At 42.6% G+C, this 23,060-nt stretch overlaps 2 protein-coding genes and 1 long non-coding RNA gene across 5 annotated transcripts; 2 read left to right on the top strand and 1 right to left on the bottom strand.

The window, feature by feature from the left end:
• The first annotated feature begins 206 nt into the window (after nucleotides 1-206).
• eva1a (eva-1 homolog A (C. elegans)) lies at nucleotides 207-11,913 on the top strand. Its single transcript, XM_037095918.1, has 4 exons — nucleotides 207-318; nucleotides 7,760-7,923; nucleotides 9,005-9,367; nucleotides 10,646-11,913. The coding sequence occupies exons 2-4, from the start codon at nucleotides 7,821-7,823 to the stop codon at nucleotides 10,756-10,758; spliced, it is 579 nt and encodes a 192-aa protein (XP_036951813.1). The 5' UTR covers nucleotides 207-318; nucleotides 7,760-7,820; the 3' UTR covers nucleotides 10,759-11,913.
• Nucleotides 11,914-13,755: 1,842 nt separating this feature from the next.
• On the top strand, nucleotides 13,756-21,634 carry xkr5b (XK related 5b). Of its 2 annotated transcripts, none has more exons than XM_037095917.1 (13): nucleotides 13,756-14,004; nucleotides 15,997-16,086; nucleotides 16,204-16,309; nucleotides 16,458-16,624; nucleotides 17,763-17,896; nucleotides 18,012-18,090; nucleotides 18,315-18,484; nucleotides 19,130-19,241; nucleotides 19,819-19,986; nucleotides 20,106-20,296; nucleotides 20,421-20,483; nucleotides 20,595-20,775; nucleotides 20,911-21,634. In XM_037095917.1, exons 1-13 carry the CDS (start codon nucleotides 13,896-13,898, stop codon nucleotides 21,603-21,605), a joined length of 2,265 nt encoding a protein of 754 aa, XP_036951812.1. In that variant the 5' UTR covers nucleotides 13,756-13,895; the 3' UTR covers nucleotides 21,606-21,634. The 2 variants fall into 2 exon arrangements, with proteins under 2 accessions (XP_036951812.1, XP_036951811.1); XM_037095916.1 differs by having other exon boundaries at nucleotides 20,421-20,501.
• On the bottom strand, nucleotides 19,173-20,163 carry LOC119018344. Of its 2 annotated transcripts, XR_005074719.1 has the most exons (4): nucleotides 20,085-20,163; nucleotides 19,771-19,931; nucleotides 19,511-19,635; nucleotides 19,173-19,285 (listed from the first exon to the last, which is right to left on the bottom strand). It is a non-coding gene; the product is annotated as an uncharacterized LOC119018344 (long non-coding RNA). The 2 variants fall into 2 exon arrangements; XR_005074718.1 differs by having other exon boundaries at nucleotides 19,267-19,635.
• Nucleotides 21,635-23,060: the final 1,426 nt, after the last annotated feature.

The following is a 23,060-nucleotide window of genomic DNA, read 5'->3' as shown; positions in this document are numbered from 1 at the left end:
TTGCGTCTAAGAAAGTGAAGAGGAGAGCACAGGCTCGTCTGACAACTGGAAGATTTACACATATAATTATACTGCGAGTGTTTCTTTTTTTTTTCTTTTTGAGGGGAAGGCAAAGAGCAGGGGAAGAAATAATAGAGGAGAGGAGAGGCGAGGAAAAGGGGGAGGAGAGAGAAGAGAGGAGAGGAGGACAGAGCGGAGAGAGGAGAGGACCAGAGCAGAGAGGAGGAGAGAGAGGAGGAGAGGAGGAAGGAGAGGAGGAGAGGAGAGAAGAGGAGAGAAGAGGAGTAAACACGCTCCAGATGGGATCTTGGCATTAATGTAAGTGTAAACAGTGTGTTTGCATGTTCATGTGGTGATAAATGCACACAGACAGCGATGATGTTAGAGATGTTGAAGTGCTTTCCTTTATTTTCTCCCTCCATCTCCACCTTCTCTTGCTCTGGTTCTGTCTCTTATTTTATTTTTTATAAGTCTGTGTTTCTCTGCCTCCCCATCTCCGGTCTGTCTGCAGGTCATGTCAGATAGTAACGGTGAAGCAGCTGAGGGGAAAGGCCAGTAGTGTCACATTGCATTAGGATCTCACAGACAGGGAGAAATACGCTTATGAGGCGTCATGAGTGTGTGTGGATGAAGTGTGAGAGGAGCGACAGTGTTTCTCCTGCATGTGTGAGCTGAGCTGTAACAGGCGCTGGAGCCACATCGACCTCGTAACCACATGGAGAAGGACAAAGAGCAGTTGTGGCATTTAAGAATTTTTGGCCAGACTGCACAGACCCGGAGGAGAAAAGTGGGAGGAAGATCAGTTTCTATGAAAAACAAAAAGGAGGGAAGGAACAGTATCTTGTACTTCCTCCTGACATGTTGGATCTGTAGACTTTGGTCAAGCAGCCCTGTGCACATCCATTTCTCTTTATTTCTGTAGGCTTTTAGTTTAAAATATGTTTCAATTGGAAAAATGCCCTTGTTTGCTGTCTTTCTGAGAGTCAGACCAGAGGATTGTTTCCATTCTCATGATTGTACGGTAGACAGCCAGCAGCTAAACAAAATCTACCTACAAGTAGCGTTGGCATGATCAGAGACTTTACAGAAAATCGTGATAATAACATTCAAGCTAAGTTGATTGTGGTGAATTTCCATTACCAGGATAATATCCTCACTAAGGACATGACAATGTGCAAGGTAAAGTGATCCCAACATGTTTTAGTGAGTTGAAAATCTGTTTTGAATCTCAATTACTTTGGCCAAAAATATATCTTATACCTACCATAACCTCTGGAGCTCACTTATTAACATCTCATACAGTTTTTCAGTGAACACCTGGCTAAAACTAATGCTGTATAATACAACAACTCATGATTGTACAGTAAAAATAAACCAACAACTGCTAGTGGGTTAGCTTAGCGTAGCAGAAAGACAGGAAGCAGTTGGAAACAGCTAGCCTGACAGAAAGTGACATGCTAACTTATTAATGTGTTCACTCAGGTGCCAGTTTATTAGGTACACTGAGCTAAAACTAAAACGACAACCAGCAGCTAGTTATCAAATACGAAGCAAAGCTTAGCTTAGCATAAAGACTAGAAACTAACTAACGTTAAGTCCACAAACCACAAACAACAGCCTATAAATAACCATCAGATTGATTCATCACATCTGAAACTGTTCCAACACAAACTAAACATTATAACCTTTATGAAGGGGGATTTATTGCATGACTGCCTATCAGACATAATTAGTTTTAGCTAGTCGAGCCTAACAAACTGACTGAACTGAATGCACCCTGTTTGCTGAAGCCACGCCAAAACCAAAGCGCAAAAAAATGTCAACTTTCTCTGTTTTAAAGGGGAGTTATTAGCCGGGCTATTCAGTCATTCGTCACGTAACCCTGTAAACTGGCAAATGATCGTTTTATCATTGGTCCTTGTGCAGATCGTTATTTGTGAGCTTTGGCGGTCTTAGTCGCTTCTATCCTTTCCTTCTCTTCGTTTTCATGCTCAGCTAAGCTAACTGGACGCTGATGGTTGGCTAGATAGATAGATAGATAGATAGATAGATAGATAGATAGATAGATAGATAGATAGATCTACAGTTGTCATGTCATCAGTGTAAACGACTCTTGTTGTCTAGACTGTTGGACACAGTGCAACGGGCTGTAATGAGCTGGCTGCAGGCCAACTGTCTCATACTAATGTCATTATATAACTGATGTTCAGCTGCCGGATAGTAAACAGAGGCGGGATTATTCTCTCCTCTTACCTGTTGTGACACTGATGGAAATCTGTTTCAGCCTCCCTGTTCCACGTGGTCTCTGCTTGTACTTGTCTGTAGATGTTAAGTGGTTGCAGTCGTGAAACAAAAAAGGAGTGTGATTCATGAAAAAGCGCAGCATGAGGTGCCGAATCGATGCTTAATTTACGAAACTATGAATTATTTGCGACGACATGCTTTTTGCTGTCACCCAAACTGTCACATCCAACGGACAGAAAGAGAAGAGTAAAGCGGGGTGGGGGGGGAGTGGAGAGAGAGAAGGGCAGCCATGTCCTGCAGGATTTACACACAGCATCACAAAATGACCCTGACAGTCAGTGGATTTAGAAATAGCTCGGAGGTTGTGTTGTGCTTGGTTGTGTTGAGATGTCATGCTATCTGTTGTTTGTTTGCTCTCGCACTTGCCTGTGCTGATGCATTGCTTTCTGACTGCGCTGTAAGTTTGCAACATAATTCAAGGCCTGAGGTGAGTTTTTATGCTGAGGGGCATGCGAGGATGAGGCAAAGATTTGTATTCAGTGAGCGCGTGTTTTGTTTTTTTAGAACCGTGACAGGCTAAATGCAGATTTGTTCGCCTGTGTGATCTCAGGTTGTACTAACAGGTGAGAGTTAGAGTGCTGCGCCTTCTGTTTCACAGGAAACATCCGCAGAAATTAGGCCAGTTTGATCGTCTCTGAAAGCATCATCCATTTTTTATCCGTTCGGGTTTTAAACTTCTGTCATGTCTTCACAGCTCCACTGCACGGAAAGTACAAACTGCAGATTTTGGCTCCATTATACTTCAATTTTAGTCTTTTAAGCCGTTCAGATCGCGTTGTCACAGAACAATACATCCACAGTTGTTTGTCACGAAGTCTGCCGTGTCTTCATGAGGTGATTAGGCCCGTTTGCAATCGTTAATAAAGAGTCTAATGTGGCAGAAAGCTCATAAGCCGTCACTGAGAATACATTCATGCGTAATGAGATGTGTTCACAGCTGTCAGCTGGGGAAATCACGACCACATTTATGAAATTAAAAAGATCTACAAAAAGAGAAAAAATCAACGTCTGTGCCCTTTTGACCCTCGCACTGCGCCCACAGGATTGACACTCACATCTGCACAGCGTAATTTTATTTGGAGGAAGGGATTCAAAAGTTTTGGAGGAGAACGTCACGAAGCGTTAGTGAGGAATGTCAGTAATACAAGTCTCGCCGAGGGGCTTCGCAAATTTTTCGGTGTAATTATAGCGTCACGCTTCGAGCACGGCTCACAGATTTGAGATGTCACTCACATGTGCAGATTTCGCTGAACTCAGATGTTCCAGTCTTGCAGACGAGGTGCATTAAAGTCATTTAGGACGCTGATTTTCGTTTGTCTTTAAGAATGCTTGAAGGGGACTGAAAACGCTTGAGTTAATCCAATAAGTGATGATAATATAAACGCTCTCGCTCTGTCCGCCTGTTGAGCAATAGCAGCTTATTTGCATAAGAAGAGGGAGTGTTTAAAGTGGTGAACTGGCTGAGACGAGTTTATTCCCAAATTTTCTGGATTGAGACAAATAAAACAAAGCAAGATCAGCTTCTCACACTTTGTCAAGGTTTAGAGTTTGTTTCTATAAGCTGTGAGCAGCCCCTTTCCCCTGATTTTTAGAGATATAGAACAAGTAAAAGTACCTGATAACCGACAAATATAACAAATATAAGAGGGATGACTTTGTTTAATGTAGCAGAAATGTATCTTTAGTTTATTTATTTTTTATTTTTTTATTTTTTTTAATTAAAGTAACAGCTCACTCATAAATGAAAATGAAGTCATAATCTATTCAACGTTTTGTAGTCCACAAAACATTTCTGGAGCACCACATCAAAACAGCATTGCGACATTCTGCTAAAATGTAATAAATCGACCGAACGTGAACATTAAATGGCTCCTCCAGTGTAAGTTTCCGCAAGCAGCAAGATCCCAAATTGATTTGAAAAGGTGTTTTTACACCCTCGATGCAGCGTCGAGCTCGTGCACCCACTTCAGACAGGAGGCGTGCCAACACACTTAGCAGCCACAATGAAGATTTAATCTTAAAAAGGATGTAAATGATGTAGCTGCATGGAGAATTTTGTATTTTTCCCCCCGTCCACTTCAATTGTTTAGGAGAATGCTGCAACTCTGTTTTGCTGTGAAGCTCCAGAAATGTTTAGTAGACTACACAACATTTCCCAACTTTCAGTCAGCATGGGAACTAATGATTGAATTTTCATATCTGCGTGAACATTTACGCATTTTAATCATCCTGTCAGGTTCATCGTGTGGCGAGGTCTTGAACCACTGATTCATGTTCGTTATCATCACTTATTAAAACAGCTGCCCATCAAGCCAAACTCCTCAAAACATGATGCGTTTGTATATTTAAACTCTTTTAAGTTGGAGTATAAAGAAATGCTCAGGGAGGCGTTCTATAGGATAAAAGAGTCTCCAAAAGACTGTGGAGCCCTAAATCTAATCAGATCAAGTTAGAAAAAGTCTAAGCAGCACAGTAGACACAGCGGAGTCTCTTCTCTTTCTTTGCTCATCTTGTTTCTGTCCCGAACCTCCTCTCCTTTCAGAGGATGAAGGATCTTCCTGGATCCTCTCCAGTTCTTCAGCTCTGTTAAAATCCATTTCCCCTCTGACATCTCTCTCTACCATCAGACAGTCTGGACCCGTGGAGCTGAAGGTGCCCTACATTTAGTATCCGATCCATCAATAAGTAACACGCACACTAAAGGTATAATCCTGAGAGTGTATGGGGGAGTTCCAGTCTGGGAGTGGGGCTACATGTCTAGACACAATACTGTATAAAGCTGTTTGTCTACTCTACATTTAACATGGGTGCTGCACGCGAGTGTAGACAATAAACGGTTTGGTGTCTTTGTTCCTGAAACAAGTTGATAACTCACGTCCACACCCATGGCGAATAATTCATTTTGACACAATTTCAGCTCAATAAAACCAAATGAGAACTTGACAGGATGGCTAAAAATATATATCCTGCTATTTAAAGGCTTAGTTTAGTCCTTAGAAGTAGATTTTTTTTTCTCTGCAGATTAATGAAGGATGTAAACACCGTCTTCGTAGCGTCATCTTTAGTGTGTTCACTTCCACACCTAATAAACCGTACAGATTGTAGCTTTGTTAGTACATTACACTGTTAATCCTGAATGGTTCTATAAACAGAGACTATTTCATTTAAAATCAACATGCTGGAGTCAAACAAGCAAAACAATGATTTAAAGGACGGCTTCACCCAAAAATTGTAGTATGCCTTATGTAGATGGGTACTGGTTTTAAAATGTAATAAAATAATTGAAAACACAACAAAAAATGGAAAATAAAATGGCTCAATACAGCCCATCCGGTGTAATCCATGTCTCCAGAAATCCAAAGATCCTGAGCTAATATTTAAAGGATGTTATTTTCACTCTTTTCAAAGCCCAAATCTTTGCTGCTCGGCTAAAAGTGTAAGCTGTGTGCAGCCATTGTGTGTTTTCTCCATTGTTGCTCTACATTATAAAACTCGGCCCATCCACTTCAGTTGTTCACAAGACTGCTGCAAACCACTTTACTATTTTGCACCAGAAACTACAGACTACAAAACTTCACCCGACTTTCCATTGACATGAGAGGGTGAATTGCTGAAATGACTACATTTTCATTTTTGGGTGATCTCTTTGTTTAAATTTTTTTTTTCCTTTTTTTTTTTAAAGACAAAAACAGCATTAAGTGAGATAGAGCAGCAAGGAGAAACTCTAAAACTCTGTCTGTTTTGGCTTTTTCGACTCCAGGTCCATGACACCAGCTCACATTTGACAGCTGATTCACATCTGCAGTGTGACTCTGTGTGTATATGTGGTTTTGTGTGTGTGTATGTGTGTGTGTGTGTGTGTGTATGTTTGTATGTGTGTCCACCAAGAAAGCCAGCTGTCCTGCTCTGTGTGACTCTGCATCCTGTAAAGAGTTAAGTTGGCTGGCAGCTGTTTGTTGCCACCTAGTGGTTGAGTTAGAGTCCCCAGAGATGGACTGATGACCAGCCTCTTTGCATTTAAGGCATTAAATTAACTGAACAAGAGTCCCTGTTTGGGTAGTTCTACGTCCTACTGGTAGTGTAGAGTCTGACCTTCTTTCAAATCCTGAAAAAATAAAAATAATGTACCACCCATACTTGTATATTTACATTAACATCACACACTGCACACTATAATTGAGTATAGGGCTATAAAGTGAAAGAATGATTCGATGTGACAAACTGTGTATATTTGTCTTTAGTGCACAGAGTGTGTGCAGAGTCTAGACGAGGTCTCTAAACACGCTATACCAAGGAGTTGTTGTTCTCAGCTACCAAAGAAAAAGTCTTTCCGAGTCCCTCAAAGAAAAAGTTCACCCAACAATGGACATTAAGTCTTTATCTAGTCACCTCCATGCAGATTGAAAGTCGGGTGAAGTTGCGTAGTCCACAGAACATTTTCTGGAGCTTCACAGCAACACAAGAAGTAAAAAAATTAATCCAACAAAAGCCAAAATAAAAATCAAAAATGTCTCCATGAATTCAGCATAATTCAAGTCCCGTCTAGGAAAAAAAAAGTCCCCGTTTACCCCACTTGTTTAGGACGATGCTGGAGCGCCATTCTTCTGTTTTCTGTTCTCTGTGAAAAGTCATTCACAGCTCATCTTGATATCTCCTTTTAATTTCCCTGTATTTTCAAACGCCCTTGTCAAGTTGATCTTTTTAAATTGGTTGTATTGATACAACAAAACCTCTGAGTTTTTCATACACAACTTAATTAAAATAAGTTTGTTTGCATCTGAATATGTTACTGAATTACTGTGTGTGTGTGTGTGTGTGTGTGTATGTATGTGCGTGTGTGTTTGATCTTAAATTCAAACATTGGCATGTGACTGAGGGGAAGAAATCAGGTCGTCTGAGGTATGAATGCCTCATGGTTGTCTGCTGGTCCAAACCCTGCAGGCTCACAGCTCAGGCATGTTTGTAACGCGGGGGAAAAGTGAGAAGTGATGTATAGATTAAGGGGTACGGCGTCGAAGACTCCAGTACTCGATAATTAACTCATCTTGTTGTCATAGAAGAGATGTTTTAGTTGTGGATGAATAGGAATGATTGATAGATTACAGCACTGCAGCAAAGAGCCTGTCTGGATCATTTTTATGAGCAGGTTTGGTTTCACAAGAACATCGACTGTGTGTCAGACCACAGCAACGGGATCACTATCATTTCATTTCAAGAGGTACATTTTTATGCAGCTAAAATGTACATTTTGATGTTTTCGTTGAGAGGTCACAGGTATGTTTGCATTATTAACTCAACTTGAAGGATTATTTGTGAACACCTGTTTTTTCCTCATTCTCCTCCTAATCTGCTCTTTTTTGCTCTGCTTCCTTTTCACCCTCCTCTCCCTCTCTCCCTCCTTTTTCCCTGTTTCTGACCCTCCATCACTTCCCTCCTCCACCCCTCACACCTACAGCCGAGGGGAGTGATGAAGCTCCGCTGACCTCTGCAGGGGGAATACGACAAGCTGTGAAATCATGAGTGCGCCAACGACAGGAAGCCCAAATATGGAGGTGGCGGTGGTCTCCCAGGAGATGGCCCTGCTTAGCAACTTACTGGCAGCTTACACCTTCATTGCAGGTAGGTCCAGTTAGAGAAATGGTCATGTGTGACTGTATGTTCATTATTATACTCTGTGAGGTCAAGGAGACGAGGAGAGGAAGACGGAGCAGCAGTCGAGGGTTAAACATAAGATATTTTGAACTTTAATAAAGCAGCATATAAGTAACTGTTGTGTGAAGATGTAGTGGAGGACATCAGACTTCCTCTGCATGAGTGTTTGCTGTACTCTGAGCTTCTCTGTTCATTATTTTGGGATGTAAATACATGTTAGTGCTTGTGAGTCCCTCCCTGCATTTATTCGGTAAAGACATCAGAGTGCAGTTCACAGCTGAAGGCGTTCACAATTAATTAAGTCATAGTTTTACTTTGTGTTATAGCTAGCTAGGATTAGCAGGATATCTAATAAGCTAATGGTTATATTGATTGGATTTAGGTCACTCAGCAGGTCCAAAAGTTGTCTTTGTATCATCAATATTTAACTAATGTAGGTATAGTGGGAAAACGGCTTACAGGATCAGTCATTCCCACACTTCCTATTAACTGGCCGTGTAAGCAGCCGTGCCTGGAGCACCAGGTAATTATAAAGACATGATTTTCAACACCGCAAGGCCTGGGATTGTTGTGTTGCTAGAGACACTGTGATGCATTACCCACTCCTTATTTGCATGAAGTTGAGGTCTCGGCATCCAGCATATTTGCCACCCCTGGAAATTCCCAAAAGCTATAAAAACATATAGTTGTCCAATGTCCATATCTCACACAGTGAAAAACAAATTCATAACTGACAACATCACGTTGCAAAAAGAGGACACTGATAACGCTCAGACAAAAGGGGATATATGATGACCTGTGAGGGAAAAAATACTATTTAATATTTAGCAATGCTATATTGTCAGTTGAATCTGGTGGCTTTGAGGAGGGTGATTTAAAGGCAGTGTCTGGTTTGGAGGTGTGGCTGACATGCCCAGTGGTTTTGGTCTTTGATGATGGTGCTCCAGTGTAACATGTAGAGGCAGTAAATTTTTGTTTAGAACCTTGAAGTATGCCACCATTTTTATTCACTAAAATCTTTGCATTACTTTTCTCCTCTTCCTCTCAGACCAGCCCGAGAGGACAGCGTTGGTGTTTCTGGGCGGTGTCTGCGTCGGCCTTCTTGTCACGCTCTGCGCCATTGTCTTCCAGATACACTGTCGAGCAGACTGCCGCTATGGCAACAGTAAAAACGCTAACCCTCACCACCGCCACAGGAACAGGCATCACCACCATCGCCATCACGGCTGTCCCGTCCATCAGGCCATCGACAGTAATCCAGACAGCACTGCTGTTGTTACCTCGGGAGGGACCGGGCCTGCGGGGGACAGCGAATCAGAGGAGTGGGATGACACGTCTGACCTGTCGGCACGGAGACGCAGGCGCTTCGAGAGAGCTCTGCTGAACGCCACCATGTTTACATCAGCTGAGGGTATCTGTCACACACATGTGAAGACACATGACTCACATTAAAATCATAAGATCCAAACATTAGAACAGCCACCAGTTAATTTTCTCCACATATTTTAGGGAAACACTTATCAGTCACCTACACATTTGGTTGCTTATTAAAAACAATATTTTATATTTTAATAAAAACCTAACTATGTAACACTGTCAGAGCCCAGGGGTCAGCTGACTAATAAGATGTAAATGTGATGGGTTTTTTATGCCTCACCAACATAAATTAATATCTCAATATGTCTTCAACCACTGGCCTTTTGCAGCCTGTGTTCAGCTTTACTGTTTGGACAACAAATATTTTAGAGATAGTTAGTTATCTCCTCAGGAGATCATTTGTAGTCCATTCAGTCCAAATGGATCAGAGAGCAGGAGACAATCTGAGCTGAACATTGCAGAGTAGTTAAATACTAAACTAAACAATTTCTGAGTAAAATACAAGATTTTAGTTTTAAATCTTTAAAAAAAAAAAAAAAAAGTTTCACACAGGTATTTGAATCTGTTCTTTGGAGAGTAGGTTGAACAACCCAGTCAGCAGGATACATTTTAGCGGTCAACGTCCCTGAAATCCAAGGATGTGATGAAACTTTACTGTTCTCTTTGTTAAATTTTTTTATTTTTTCCTCATGACAACACAGTGCTTATGGTCTGCTGAGGTTTAGGCACAAAAAACACTTGGTTGGGTTCAGGAAAAGATCATGTTTCAGCTTTAAATGCCTGTTTTGGTCACCACAAACAAGATGACAGATGTACCGATGTCTCCCTAAAAGTATCCAGTGGTTTCACATTTACAAATATTGAAATGAAGCCTTCTCACCTGCCACTCCCCTCCACTTCCCCCATTTTAAAGTCTGTTAATAATCATGTAACATGAAAGTGATGTGCCATGTTTGGAAGAAATGTCAATAAGGTATGTAGTCTTTGCCAAGTGGAAAAGTGAACCTATCCGTGGTTTGCTGAAGCGTTAACTGCCGCCACTTTATCCTGCCGACTGGATCGTTTTAAAGTATTTCTACAGCTTGGTGTTGAAATCAGAGGCATCAGAAGGTGCAACTTTTCATTTCCGTGCCTAATAATGTGTCAGCGGAAGTTCATATATGCACACTATACACACTGCTGTCGGCTCATGCTTTGAAACAGGAAGTCTTCTCAATAGAAGTTTGATGGTTACATGCATGGACAGTGTGTGTTTGTGCTGTAACCCTTCTTTGTGCTTGTCTGTGTGTGTTTTTTGTGTGTGTATCATCAGAGCTGGACCGGGCCCAGCGGCTAGAAGAACGCGAAAGGATCCTCCGTGAGATCTGGATGAACGGACAGCCAGACATCAGTACAGTCACTCAGAGCCTCAACAGATATTACTGACATGTGATCAGTCAGGCAGATGATCAGAGGGACATGAAGATGAAACAGGCGAATAAATAGATAAACAAAAGAGAGGGAGAAAAAGGAGAAAAAAAAAAAAACACTGGATGAAAGGAACATAAACCATGGGCTCGGGGGCGCCGTCTGCACCGCACCAAAGAGACGTTTACAGATCAAATTAATACTGACAATTCTCCTGGATCGGTCCTCCCTCGGTGTGTAAACAACAAGGAGAACATACGAGTTGGCTGATGCTGACGGCGCAGCATTCAACACAGGATGACGCCGGACTGTTTGCGAGAGGAACGTCCACGTGCTCCAAAGAGCCAACAAGTGAGAACGCAAAGGACCTGCAGAGCAGAACACTGCGATATGTAACGTGTGTGTAAAGTTGTTGTTGGTAGGACAGTCTACAAGGGATTTCAAACTTTTTAAATCTTAAACAGGTGCTTTTTAGAGAAACGAGAAACATTGTGCTGCAGATGCTCATGACGTGTGGGTTCAAATATTGGTGTTGTTGCACTTTCCTCACCCCCTTTTTTTTAACATGTGAAACTGATGTAATTGAGTAGTAAGAAGAAAACATGAATCATACAAAAGAATGAGGAAGAGAGAGACATTCACTCTTTAAACATATTGGTGCTTTTACTGCTGTAATTCTGCATCCCCGGATAAAGTGAATGCACTTTTAGCGAGGACACAAAATGGCGGTGATGGTTAATCAAATATGTCTCTTGTAAAGGGTAACTCCACCAATTTGTCCCCTTAAAAGTGTGTTTACAAGTCTTGGGGAGTGATACTGCATGTGTGAAAAAGTAACATCGAGCCTTTGGTGAAATAAAATGCCTTCAGTGATGTCATGCAGTGGCTAAAATGCATTCTGGGTAATGTAGGCACCAGGTTTGAAAAGCAGTGCAGCAGACAGCATTCATCTTCCCCTTTCAAGACCCGGCTTTAAAAATTGTTGGTGTTACCCTTTAAGTTGACAGGTCTGTTGGTTTCATCTGCAGGCTGGAAGCTCATCAGCTGCAGGTGTTGTCGCACATCAGGACGGCATGTCATCATGTCTGACAGGATCATGCTGCCTTTCTTTATTTGGCTCAGGTTTTGAGCTGAGAGAAAAAAAAATAAACTTTTGTTTTCTGTACATATGAATGAGTAAAGTCCCTTATTAAAATGAAACATAGTGGTTCACGTTTCTTTTAACAGTTTTGGAGAGTCTTTGGGTTCGCTGTACACAAACGCCATTGTGTGGACACTCCTGTAAACCAGATTCACAGTCTGGGATAAATTATACACCATTGCAATAAGAACACCAAGTCAGAACCAAAACCTCTGTGAGAGGTACTGTGGGCTGAGAGTGAAAGGTAAGGGCGTATTGTGATGCCCTATGGCAGACAGGAGAGCCACAGTACAACACCCAGCAGACGAGGGACCATATCAGAGTGGTGAAGACAGCTCAGGTATGTTACATGTTAGTTATTCCACTCAAACCTGCCTTTATTCAGCATCTATTATAGCAATATATTACCAAATGGACCTTTGAGCCACAGTTGCCCTGCAGGAAGCACAAAACATCACCAGCAGCTGAGAAGACCCACAGTAAGTAACATCGATCCATACTGGGAAGCATTAGCACACATAAACACACACAGTCCTTTGTTTGGTTGGATGTTCGTTAGAATTACATCGAGGAACTGAGGCAAAGTTTTTTACACCCCAATGTTGAAGCTCCTGCCAACCAGTCGAAGTAACAGTCGCACTTCTCCACACACTCAAATGTGACCTTTTATATGTGTTGGAACAAAGCAACTCGATCTCTGCAGCAACAGAAAACAAAGTGTTTTATCTATGAACTCTACTATTTATTCAATATCACCATTATGCAATACTGGAGTCAGACTCCCCCTGGTGTCCACGAGGTGCCCCTGCACTCCATGAACCATACAGTAGATGCTGCATGTAAAAGGTCAAAAGCAACAGTAAAGTAGGAGGAAATAATCAATTTGGTCAATTGAATTAAAATAAATAGATAAATGAATGAACATAAAGAGTAAAAGTCCAAATAAAACCAATCATATTATCATGATAACACTCAGAGGCAGAATGATTTAAAACATGGCTTTTCTGACTCGTTCAGCGATTAAATCTATGGAGTAATCCTCATATGCACCATTATCCATAATCAATAACGTACTCGGCCCCTCCATCACTTTTCACTTTGTGCTCTTTGAGAGGGTTCGATCACAGCGTCACATACATGTTTACTTTTCAAGACACAACATTGTCATTATGAGTTTTGTTTGTTAGAGACCTGAGATTTGTATTCACGGCTCTCAGAAACATTGAGTGGATTCCAAATCAAAATTTGAGGCACGTGTCAAGAAAGTGTCACACTTTTCTGATTGGAAATATTGTTTTCTGACTGTCTGCAGCCAGGCAGCCCCAATCAGCTGTGAAACTGCATGTTGTCATTACATACAAACGACCTCAGAGGCTGAAAAAATGTCACCATTGCAACATCTCAACAAAAGAGTAATTCTCAAGCTTTGGACATTTTATAAAATCTCTCATGTGTCTAATTCCTCAGAAGTCTAACTGGGGGGAGGACCGCAGATGAGCCACATTTAGAGGACCAGTGGTTGCATTTTAATTAGATGTAATAATGCCTACATGTAGTATCCCTGTCAGATAAACTGATACATACATAAATGAGCATTTTTGTGACTGAAATGTGTTTTTCTATTCGTTTAATCAGGTGAATTAATTTAGATTCCAGCCTATTGTGTTCTTGTTAGACTGCAACATAAGAAAAGCCATGTTGTCACTGACTGATCAGACACTAAAACACACATAGAGAAAAAAACGTGTGAAGAATCGTCTGTAGTTGTGATGAATGAGTCTGATGTCTGTGTGTGTCTGACCGTCTCTCCTCCTCCAGCAGCACCGCTGCCGCTTTAACGGGACGGGCGGTGACGTCGGGACGGGGACTCGGAGCAGGAGAGAGGAGGCTGCCGCAGCTGGACCGACTCCCGCCCAGGACCAGAACAGCAGCGGGCTGCAGACCTGCACACACAGACACACACACACACACACACACACCGTCAGCACCGTCGGTCTGAGCCTCTCCACCCGCCATGAGGGATTACTCGGCGACTCCGAGCAACGGAGGCGCCTGCATGCCGTGCTGCCAAGTTTGTGTGTTTGCCTTTACCGCATTTCTCATCGTTGCAGAGAGGACGGCACGTGAGTCCTACCTGGGACACACACACACACACACACACACACACACTTACACACAAACACACACCCAGCACGTTTATTAATGAAGTGTGTGTGTTGTGTGACTGACAGTGTCATTTTTATGTGGTGGTGCTTGTTTGTGTTATTTGACTTTATTGGTGTGCGCGCGCGTATGCGCGGCCACGGTACGTATGTGTGTGTGTGTGTGTGGGCTAGAGGAGACACTAGGTGAGACAGAATGTTTCAGATGATAGATTTGGTTTAATTATCCGCATTAATCATACGAACATATAAAGTTGTACATGGGTGTCAGCTGTGTGTGTGTGTGTGTGTGTGTGTGTGTGTGTGTGTGTTGTCATGAATTATAGAGTCTGACCAGTCTGCAGTCAGCACCGGTGTGCCTCTTTCCTATTTTTACACGCTGCATGTTATGAAATCCTGCGTGCAGCAGAAACTGCAGACTCATTCCTGAGTTTCCATCTTCTCAGCTCCATCTTCTCTTCTTATGTGGGATCTCAAAACAAACCGGGGCCCTGTTGTCATAAATTCAGCGCCCCTTTTTTTTTTGGAGGTGCATGAATGGACGAGGGGATGGGCGTACCCCGGGATGGAGGCCTAGTCTGCCAGGACAGCCCGCCTGTTTAGCAGCTTTAACGGTTCAGATTACATGAGTGGAGGAACGGAGGAGGGCAGAGCTGTAGAGCTGAGGCAGAAGAGACTGAGGGGAGAGGAAACGAGAGGAGAGGAAATGAGAGGAGAGGAGGAGGAAATGAAGAAGAAAGGAAATAAGAGGGGGGGGGGGGGATATGGAGAGGAGAGAGGAGACAAGAGGAGAGGAAAGGAAAGGAGAGGAAAGCAAATGAGAGGACAGGATGAGGAAAGAGAAGAGAGGCTGAAAAGGGAAAAGGAGAGGAGAGGAGGCAGCACTCTTGTTGTCAACAAACCGTACATAGAATGCAGAGCAGAGGTCATTTGAAATATTATGGACGCTCATAAGATCAGAGCCTGACTAACATATCCAGCAGCAGATATTATCAGCTGAAATCGAACTCCTCGGATTCATGCACAATACTTTTTGAATCTGATTGAAATCATTTAAATTAGAGGTTCCAGCTGAGCTATTTACCTGGAAGCTTAATACAATTATCTGATGAGATGTGGCTTTAAGTGCCCTGAAGTACAAAGAATATAACTTTGTTGGCCTGTGCCATGATGTCTGTTCTGTACGCTGCAGAGTGTCTCAGCTACTGTAAATATAACAGAAGAAGAGCTCTGCCTGTTAGTACAGTTATTAAGATTGTGTTCTGGGAACAAAATTTGCATTTAAGCAACTCTACTGTTATCCTCACAAGAGGCAAACACATGCAGAGAAAGAAAATATTTATTCCAGCCAAAGACGATTGATCAGAATAAGAATTTACATGGTTATTATGGTCCATGTACACACAGCTTCATATACATCTGTATCGTGTATGTTGTCCAATATACAACTACTGTTTCAGTGCACTGATGTCAGTTTGGACATGAAAATGTATTTGTGAACCACCCAGCGCAAAGAGTATGTGTTTATTTATGTATTCAGTGTGTATAAGAATATCAGCTGACATACTGATATTGGATTTTTTTTGCTCCCTGATGTCGGCATCGGCCCCCAAAATCTGGTATCCATTTAAGATACGAGCTAAAAGGCTTCTGTTTTTAACAGTATCATACAAAATACATCTGTTCTTTACTTATAATATCTGTTTTATGGTCATACAGTTGTCTGTGCAGGTCTCAGATGAGGCTTGTCCAAATATACAATGTGATTGACCTGATACAGATTGATCAGCGGCCAACTGATTGTGACTGTATCACAGCAGTCTCTAGCATCATGAGCAGACTCAGACTCAGACAGAAGATCTCTGATCTCTGTCAGTGAGTTTATAACATTTCTCTGTATTTATTTGACTATTGATTGAGTTTACGTGTGTGTTTGTACCCGTCTCTCCTCAGTGATCTACTGCTTTGTGTACTACCTGTGGGTGGGTCACAACTACTGCTATGCCTATCTCTCTGGCTTCACTGCTCTGTTCCTGCTGCCAGGTGAGACGAACAGCAACGAGACATCAATCTGTATTTACAGCAGAAACGTGTTGTCGGTGAAGCTCAGTTACAGAGACGCACAGATATTTTATTTAGATTTGTTTCGTCGTCTCTCAGGTTGGGGTCCTCAGTGGCTCAGTTATCTGTGGTACCTGTCAGATGGAGGCATACGCAGGAAGTCACTCACCTGGACACACATACTACACCTGGGGATATTCAAAAGGTGGGCAATCCTTGTGTGTGTGTGTGTGTAGTAAAGACAGTTACCAGTAAAAGTCTGCCAAGGTTTGCTTATGTTTGATGTTTATGATGATAAAAAAAAGGTGTTAACTGTGGCATTTCTTTTCTCTCTCTTCTGTGTTTCTGTCCAGGCTGCTGGAGTGCATGACTCTGCCCGACGAGGACGTGTATGCTGAGATCATGCAGCAGGCTGATTGTTCCGCCTTACGTCTGTTCGAGGCCTTGGTGGTCACCCTCCCCCAGACGCTGCTGCAGTGCTATGTGCTCATCTGCACTGACATAGGAATCAAGTCTCCAGGTACGGAGAGAGCGAACATGGGAAAGTAGAAAACATTGTGATGTGACAGCGAATAAGATCTGAAACGGCGCTCCTAATCTCTGTGTGTGGTAGTGAAATATATGTACTGTTGTGCGACAGTAATCAGCAGTCCATGAAGAAACAACTTCCCAGAGAGGGAATGTTACCAAACTTAAACACTCCTCTGCTTTATGGAGCTCATAGTGAGATGAAGCTCATTGTTTTAGCTGCCCGGACCACAATTTTACTGTTCTGATTCACTCTCATTACCTCAGTTAAGACGATGATACGGACTAGCTGGAGAACATAGAGAAGCATTTAGCAGCTAAAGAACCAGATAGTTCTCTCAGGAGTTGGTATAGACCAAAACAGCTGAAACAGAGTAAAGATTCAACTTTAGATTTAAGAAGTCCAATGACTAAAAAAACGAACTCTAAATAATGAATAACTCTTTTCCAACATATTAGCTGACATAGGTTTTGTTTAACCAAGTGGCCAGAGAATCAGTTATTACATCATGTGGGAAGCTTTCGAGGGACACCTGGTGGTCCTCACGCCTCAGAATAGCATGCACTACATTTTTAAAGTGGTCTCTACTGTATTTATTCTGAATTGGTTCTGTACGTGGTAAAGGATATTTCCACCCTGATTAAAAATACATGGGCAGGAATTGGACTGCTTATCCACTTCATCACTCCTGCATCACATGAACACCACAAGATGTACTGTACATTATTGGGTGAGCTGGCTCCTCTAACGGTCTGTATTGTCTCACTTCAGAGCCTCTCAGTATATTCGTCCTAACCTTAGTGTGGTTCGATTTTACAGATCAGGCCCTGAATATACACAGACGTGGTGTTGCCACAGGTGCAGCAAATTACTTAGAAAAGCTTGTCTTTGGCCAAACAGTGTTGACGCACCTGTGGAGCAGGGCTGCCTGTGTAACAGACTGTTCAATGAAATTGATGGAATATGTGGTGCAACTGCTAGAAACATGCAGTGCGAGACACAAGAGAGGAGCACGCGCCAGGCGCACCTTACTGTGGGTAAACAGTGGTTCATGTATACCATTACTGTGTATGGTAGTGTTCACATTTCTCTTCCTGTTCGCCTCCTTCGTGCTCTCTCTCCCCTCCAGCCTCAGTTTGTTTTGTGGTGTGTTTGCTGTCTCTGGCCTGGGCCTTGGTCCTCTATGCCAGAGCCTGTTCGCTCATCAGACCAGGACACCTACAGATGACCCCTGCTGCCATTCTCTGTCGACTGGTGTGGAGGGTGGGCATGTTTAAACAACCCTTTAAAAGGCTAATATATGTATTTATATGTCAAGACAACAAGATCAATATAGTGAAGGGCTGTTGTGTGACGGATCTGTTTTTTCTGTCTGCAGATTGGTATGTTGGGTTCTCGATGTGCCATTCTCATGCTCTTTACACGTATCTTCAAACAATGGATCCTCGGAGTCATTGGTAAGTCTGGATGCCAAAATTTCATATTCAAACTGTTGAATCTGACGAACAATTCAGTTTCTGAGAAGGATACGAGTCATGTAGATTACAGCCAAATGTCGTGGTGATGACACGCTGTCATGATTCCCCTCCTCTACTGTCTGGTTTACAGTTTCGACTGAGAGAGTATGTTTATGTATGTAAGGGTAAATATTTAACTGGTTGTGTGTGTGTTTGTGTGCCAGGCGTGCACTGGCTGGGTGCAACTTTCTGGATGGTGTCCCAGCAAACTGACATCATACGCTCAACTACTCGATGGAGGATCTTCAACCTCGTCCTGGGAGCCATTCACATCTTCCTTTTCCTCAATGTGAAGTATGGACAATCCAGATGCCGCATGGCTGGCTTCTACCTGGTATGTGTGTGTGTGTGTGTGTGTGTGTGTGTGTGTGTGTGTGTGTGTGTGTGTGTGTGTGTGTGTGTGCGCGCGTGTTTGTTTGTGTGTCAGAATATTTGGTGGGAGGACCACTGATATAAACAGAGACACAGGCAACATGTGATACATGTGATACTCATGTGATACATGTGATACTCTAAAAACAATTATTTTGAATAAAGAAAAAAAAACAAGTTATGAGAAAAAAAAATATACAGTCTAACTTTTGGATTTTAACGACCAAATACTCTGCAAAGTTTTTGAATGCAGAAACTTTAAAGATGAGAACCTTTACAATGAGTCATGTTGCTGACATGAGTCAAGTATGAGCCAATATAAGCAATTGAAACATGTTGAAGGGAAGATTATTGAACCAGGTGCATCATAGCTGTGTAGAGCATGGCATGATGATTCCAGGGTCTCACTACATGCCAAAAACATTCACCTGTGGTACTGCAATTTGCTTTGAATAAAAGTGTCCAGCCACAGAATGGCACATCTGAGATGTTGACACTACAATAGTTCAATAACAGTCAAAATGCTGAATAAAAAACTACCAGACTGTGGGACAGTATTTTGGGAAAAGGTAAACATCTTCCTCTGTTTTTGCTCATTCTTCTCCAGGCCATGTTCTTAGAGAACGCTTTTCTTCTGCTGGCGTCCTCGTGGTTGTTTACCATGGTGTCCTGGGATACTGTGGGGATCCCAGCTGCAGTCTTCTGTAGCTTCCTCATTGGTGAGACACATACATGATCTCATAGCGCTGCACTGGTGTTGTGCCTGAAATATCATGATTAATGATGCTTCAAGGCAATAACTGCAGCTGACCAATCAGGCTTTTGTAATGTCACAAAAGCACACGCTTTGCGATTTGGAAAAAAGACTGGAAAAAAATGCATATGGAGTAGCTGACATGTGTTTATATCTTGACATGTTCTGTTTAACCCACACTAAGAATTTGTGATGCCTAACCTAACCAGACTGTGACAGGAGAGTGAAACAGACCCCAGTCTTCTGATGAAAGTCCTTTACTTTATCCAGTCAGACACAATGACCTGCTCCAGATGTAGACTAAGTTGAAATGATGTTCCTCGAGCAACATTAATTATGATGTTGGAACAACACCAACACTGTGAGAAACACAGCCAAACATTATGGGAATAGATTAAGTGTCTAGCTAGGCAGCGAGGCACAGCGGTTCATAGAAACTAATGCTAACATGCTAATGTGAAGCCATTAAGATGTTTAACATGTAGCATGTTTACCGATTGTGCACAACTTTGTTCCAAGGCCTCCTCTCTCTCTGTCTCCAGGAGTGATAGCGTTGGTGCTGTACTATCGTTTCCTCCACCCGAAGTCCTTCGAGATTTTCCAAAGTATTCGCCACAGGGGAATAGGTGGAGCCTGCATGGAGCGTGGATCTGCACTGTCATTGGAGGAGAAAGTCACACCCACTTTCCATCGCCATGCAACACTGTCTGGTCTGTTAAAAATCAGTCTATCTATCTATCTATCTATCTATCTATCTATCTATCTATCTATCTATCTATCTATCTATCTATCTATCTATCTATCTGACCATTTTTGTCAATCTACTCAGGTGGTGGGACCCTCATGGATCTCCCTATCCAATGGGAAGGTTGGAAACATCACCACTGGCTGCTGATTCGCTTGGCCATGAAGACGGGGGATGTAACTAGGATCTGGTCGTCGTATGGCGAGGGTGGACTGGCTGGTCTCATGGGTCTGTCTGAAGAAGTTCACTCCCCTGATGACTTCCGTGTCCCTCGGGTTTGTTGCGTCCCTGTTGTTATATCAAGCTCATTGGCGTTAGTAGGGAGACAGCTCGATCTCGTCTGGTATCTTCTTCATAAACCTGTCTTTCCTAGCATTTGTGTTTTGTGTTTCTTGTCAGTTCACACCTGCTCAGCTGCCGGTTCAGATCTCACAGCCAGCTCCTCAACCAGCTCCGCCACAGGTGACCCAGACTCCAGAGGCAAGATCAAGTTCAATTTAGCCCTCAATATGTTCCTCTAAAAATACGATAAAGTCTGCAGTCTGGGGCTCATATCTGTGTCTTATCTCACAGGTCAAAGAGGTGGTGCCGCCACCAAAGCCACCTCTGAACACTGTGGTTGCCAGGCCAGTGAGAAAAGCTCCTCCCACAAGCATCCAGGATATGAGGCGGTTTCCAGAGATCATCCCGGTCCAGGAGGTCATTCCTGAAGAGACTGCAGAAGAAGACTCCAGTGCCCCACCCTCGGAAAGAGGTTAGAAACACACCTCACCCTCACTTACAGTCTTATTGTAGACAAGAAAACAGTGCATTTATTATGACCAGTGCCCCAGTCGTCACACCTCAAGTATGGTACTTCCTTTTAATCCAATGTGATTTAATTCCAAAGGTGATGAGGAGTTTCAGAGTGCTGCTTACGGCTCACCAACTCCCTCATCTCCGCAACTACAAGGAAGCCTCCGCCACATTGACAGCAACGCTGGGACCCTGACCGAAGCTTCATCCTCTGTGGGCTCCCTGGACATCAAGACTCCAGGCTGGTCTCCCGAGCGACGTTCTCCCCTCCTGATTGGTTCCCCGGAGAAGAAACCAGCAGTACCCGGAGAGTCTAGCACCACGCTGTACTTCAGCGCAGATGCACAATCTCCTTCCAGTGGGAGCTATCTTGGCTGGGGCTCCGAGTTGTCACCCATCTCCACCTACAGAAGTCCCTACCGGATCAGGGAGACTCGTTTTGTCACATCCACCCCGCGACTAGAGCCCCGGGCCGGAGCTGAGAGTCCAGGCCTGGCCCCTGTTGTTGTCATCCCTGCCACTCCTGGTACAACACCAGGTGGAACCCCTGGTGGTTCAACCCCTGCTGCTTCTGCCTCTGGAGCTTCGACACCTGGAGATTCGATATCTGCAGCTCCAACGCCAGCAGCTTCAACACCCGCTGCTTCCACTCCTGGTGTTTCATCTCCTGGTGCTTCCAGTCCTGGAGCTACTACTCCTGGTGGTCAGATCATTCCACTCACTCCAGTCATCTCCCATGCTCGCAAACAGGTTGTCCAGTTTGTGGACAGTCGAGAGAGGGCGGTGTAGGGCAAATAGGGGTACAGGGGAAGGGAAATCCTGGGTGGGCAATGATATCTTTTTCAATATAGCAGTTAAGAATATACATGAATTCATACATCAACTAACTTGGGGAAGGCTTGGTGGGGAGTTAGGGGACATCTTCAGCTCAGCTCACGTGAATCAGTCCTACAGTATAGATTTTTATTTATGTTTTCCCCTGACATGAAAAATGGAGATGCATTGGTGCAAGAGGCCATCAGAGAAAGTTAGCAGTAACTCAAACGTATGTACAAGGGAACTTGGAGTGAGGGGAGTTTTTATATTTTTTTAATTCTTTAAAACCATTTGATATAAAACAAATCGCTACACTACGGCTCAGTACCAACAGAAGATTGGGTCTGGGTTGCTCATCAAAGAGATAACAGAAAAAAATCACAGGTGCTAATGAACGTGGGGCACCACTTTCATTCATTCAAATGAACATTTACACTTGACAGAAAAATGAATGAAGTCAAGTCTCTTGCTTATCTCAGGCAGCAGAGTCAGCGACATAAAGGAACAAACGATTCATTTAAATAATCATGATGATTATATTTAAAATCGTGAAGCTTAAACAATCATTTGAATCTTCCAAATGAACCAGGTCATTAAACCAGTTTACAATAGTCAAACACGCCTGGCTGCTGAGCAGAATCTCCTGGAACCCCACTCTTTTTTAAATTAGTCTGACCCAATGAAGGCAACGATCTGTTATTGAATAAATAAATAATGCACACTTATGCAAATCATAATATACCTTCAAAGTCGCTGATGTTATCAAGCTAGCAAACGCTGTAGATGATGTTTTCAGGAAGCCGCTCGTTCATCCACTCAGTCCGTCCGTCACTGTGTGTACACTTCAATACAGGGTTGGTGTTTACACACATTTTCAGTATTTTCAGTCTTTAAAATAGTCAAAAACATTGATTGATGTCTTTATTTTCATGAAACTATCAGATAAGCAAATGAGAAAAAGTAAACATTTGAGGTAAAAAAAACAAACATTTTATGAAGGATCCGTTATGCGTTTGTCTTTTTGTAGTTGCAGTATTTTCAGTTATTCAGCATATCACAGCATGACATTCTGTAGCCCACACTACAATTGTAACATGTGAATTTATCAAAGGGAAATTCAGCATAAGGATTGATAAAGGAAAGTTTAGTGATCAGATACTTGATTTCAAAACGTAAAGTTTACATGTTTACTTTGTTTATGAACTGCAGAAATGCTTTGAATCTCTTAATTAAAATGTAAATAACCAGAGTTCCCCATATACACTCGTATTCTCTTGAAATTGATGAAATACGTAATCAGGGTTTGGCTGGATGGACAAATAGACGTAATAAATGTATGTTCCTGTCTCCGAAAAGAGGAGGAAGATTTTCTGAACACCTCTGACGTTCTATTTTTTTAATTGATGAAAGATGGGACGTGTTTGAATG

The sequence above is a fragment of the Acanthopagrus latus genome, chromosome 4 (genome assembly GCF_904848185.1).
Source record: "Acanthopagrus latus isolate v.2019 chromosome 4, fAcaLat1.1, whole genome shotgun sequence".
In the NCBI taxonomy this organism is placed as follows: domain Eukaryota; kingdom Metazoa; phylum Chordata; class Actinopteri; order Spariformes; family Sparidae; genus Acanthopagrus; species Acanthopagrus latus.
The sequence above is the reverse complement of the archived record's forward strand: the minus strand, read 5'-3'. Positions and strand labels throughout refer to the sequence as shown.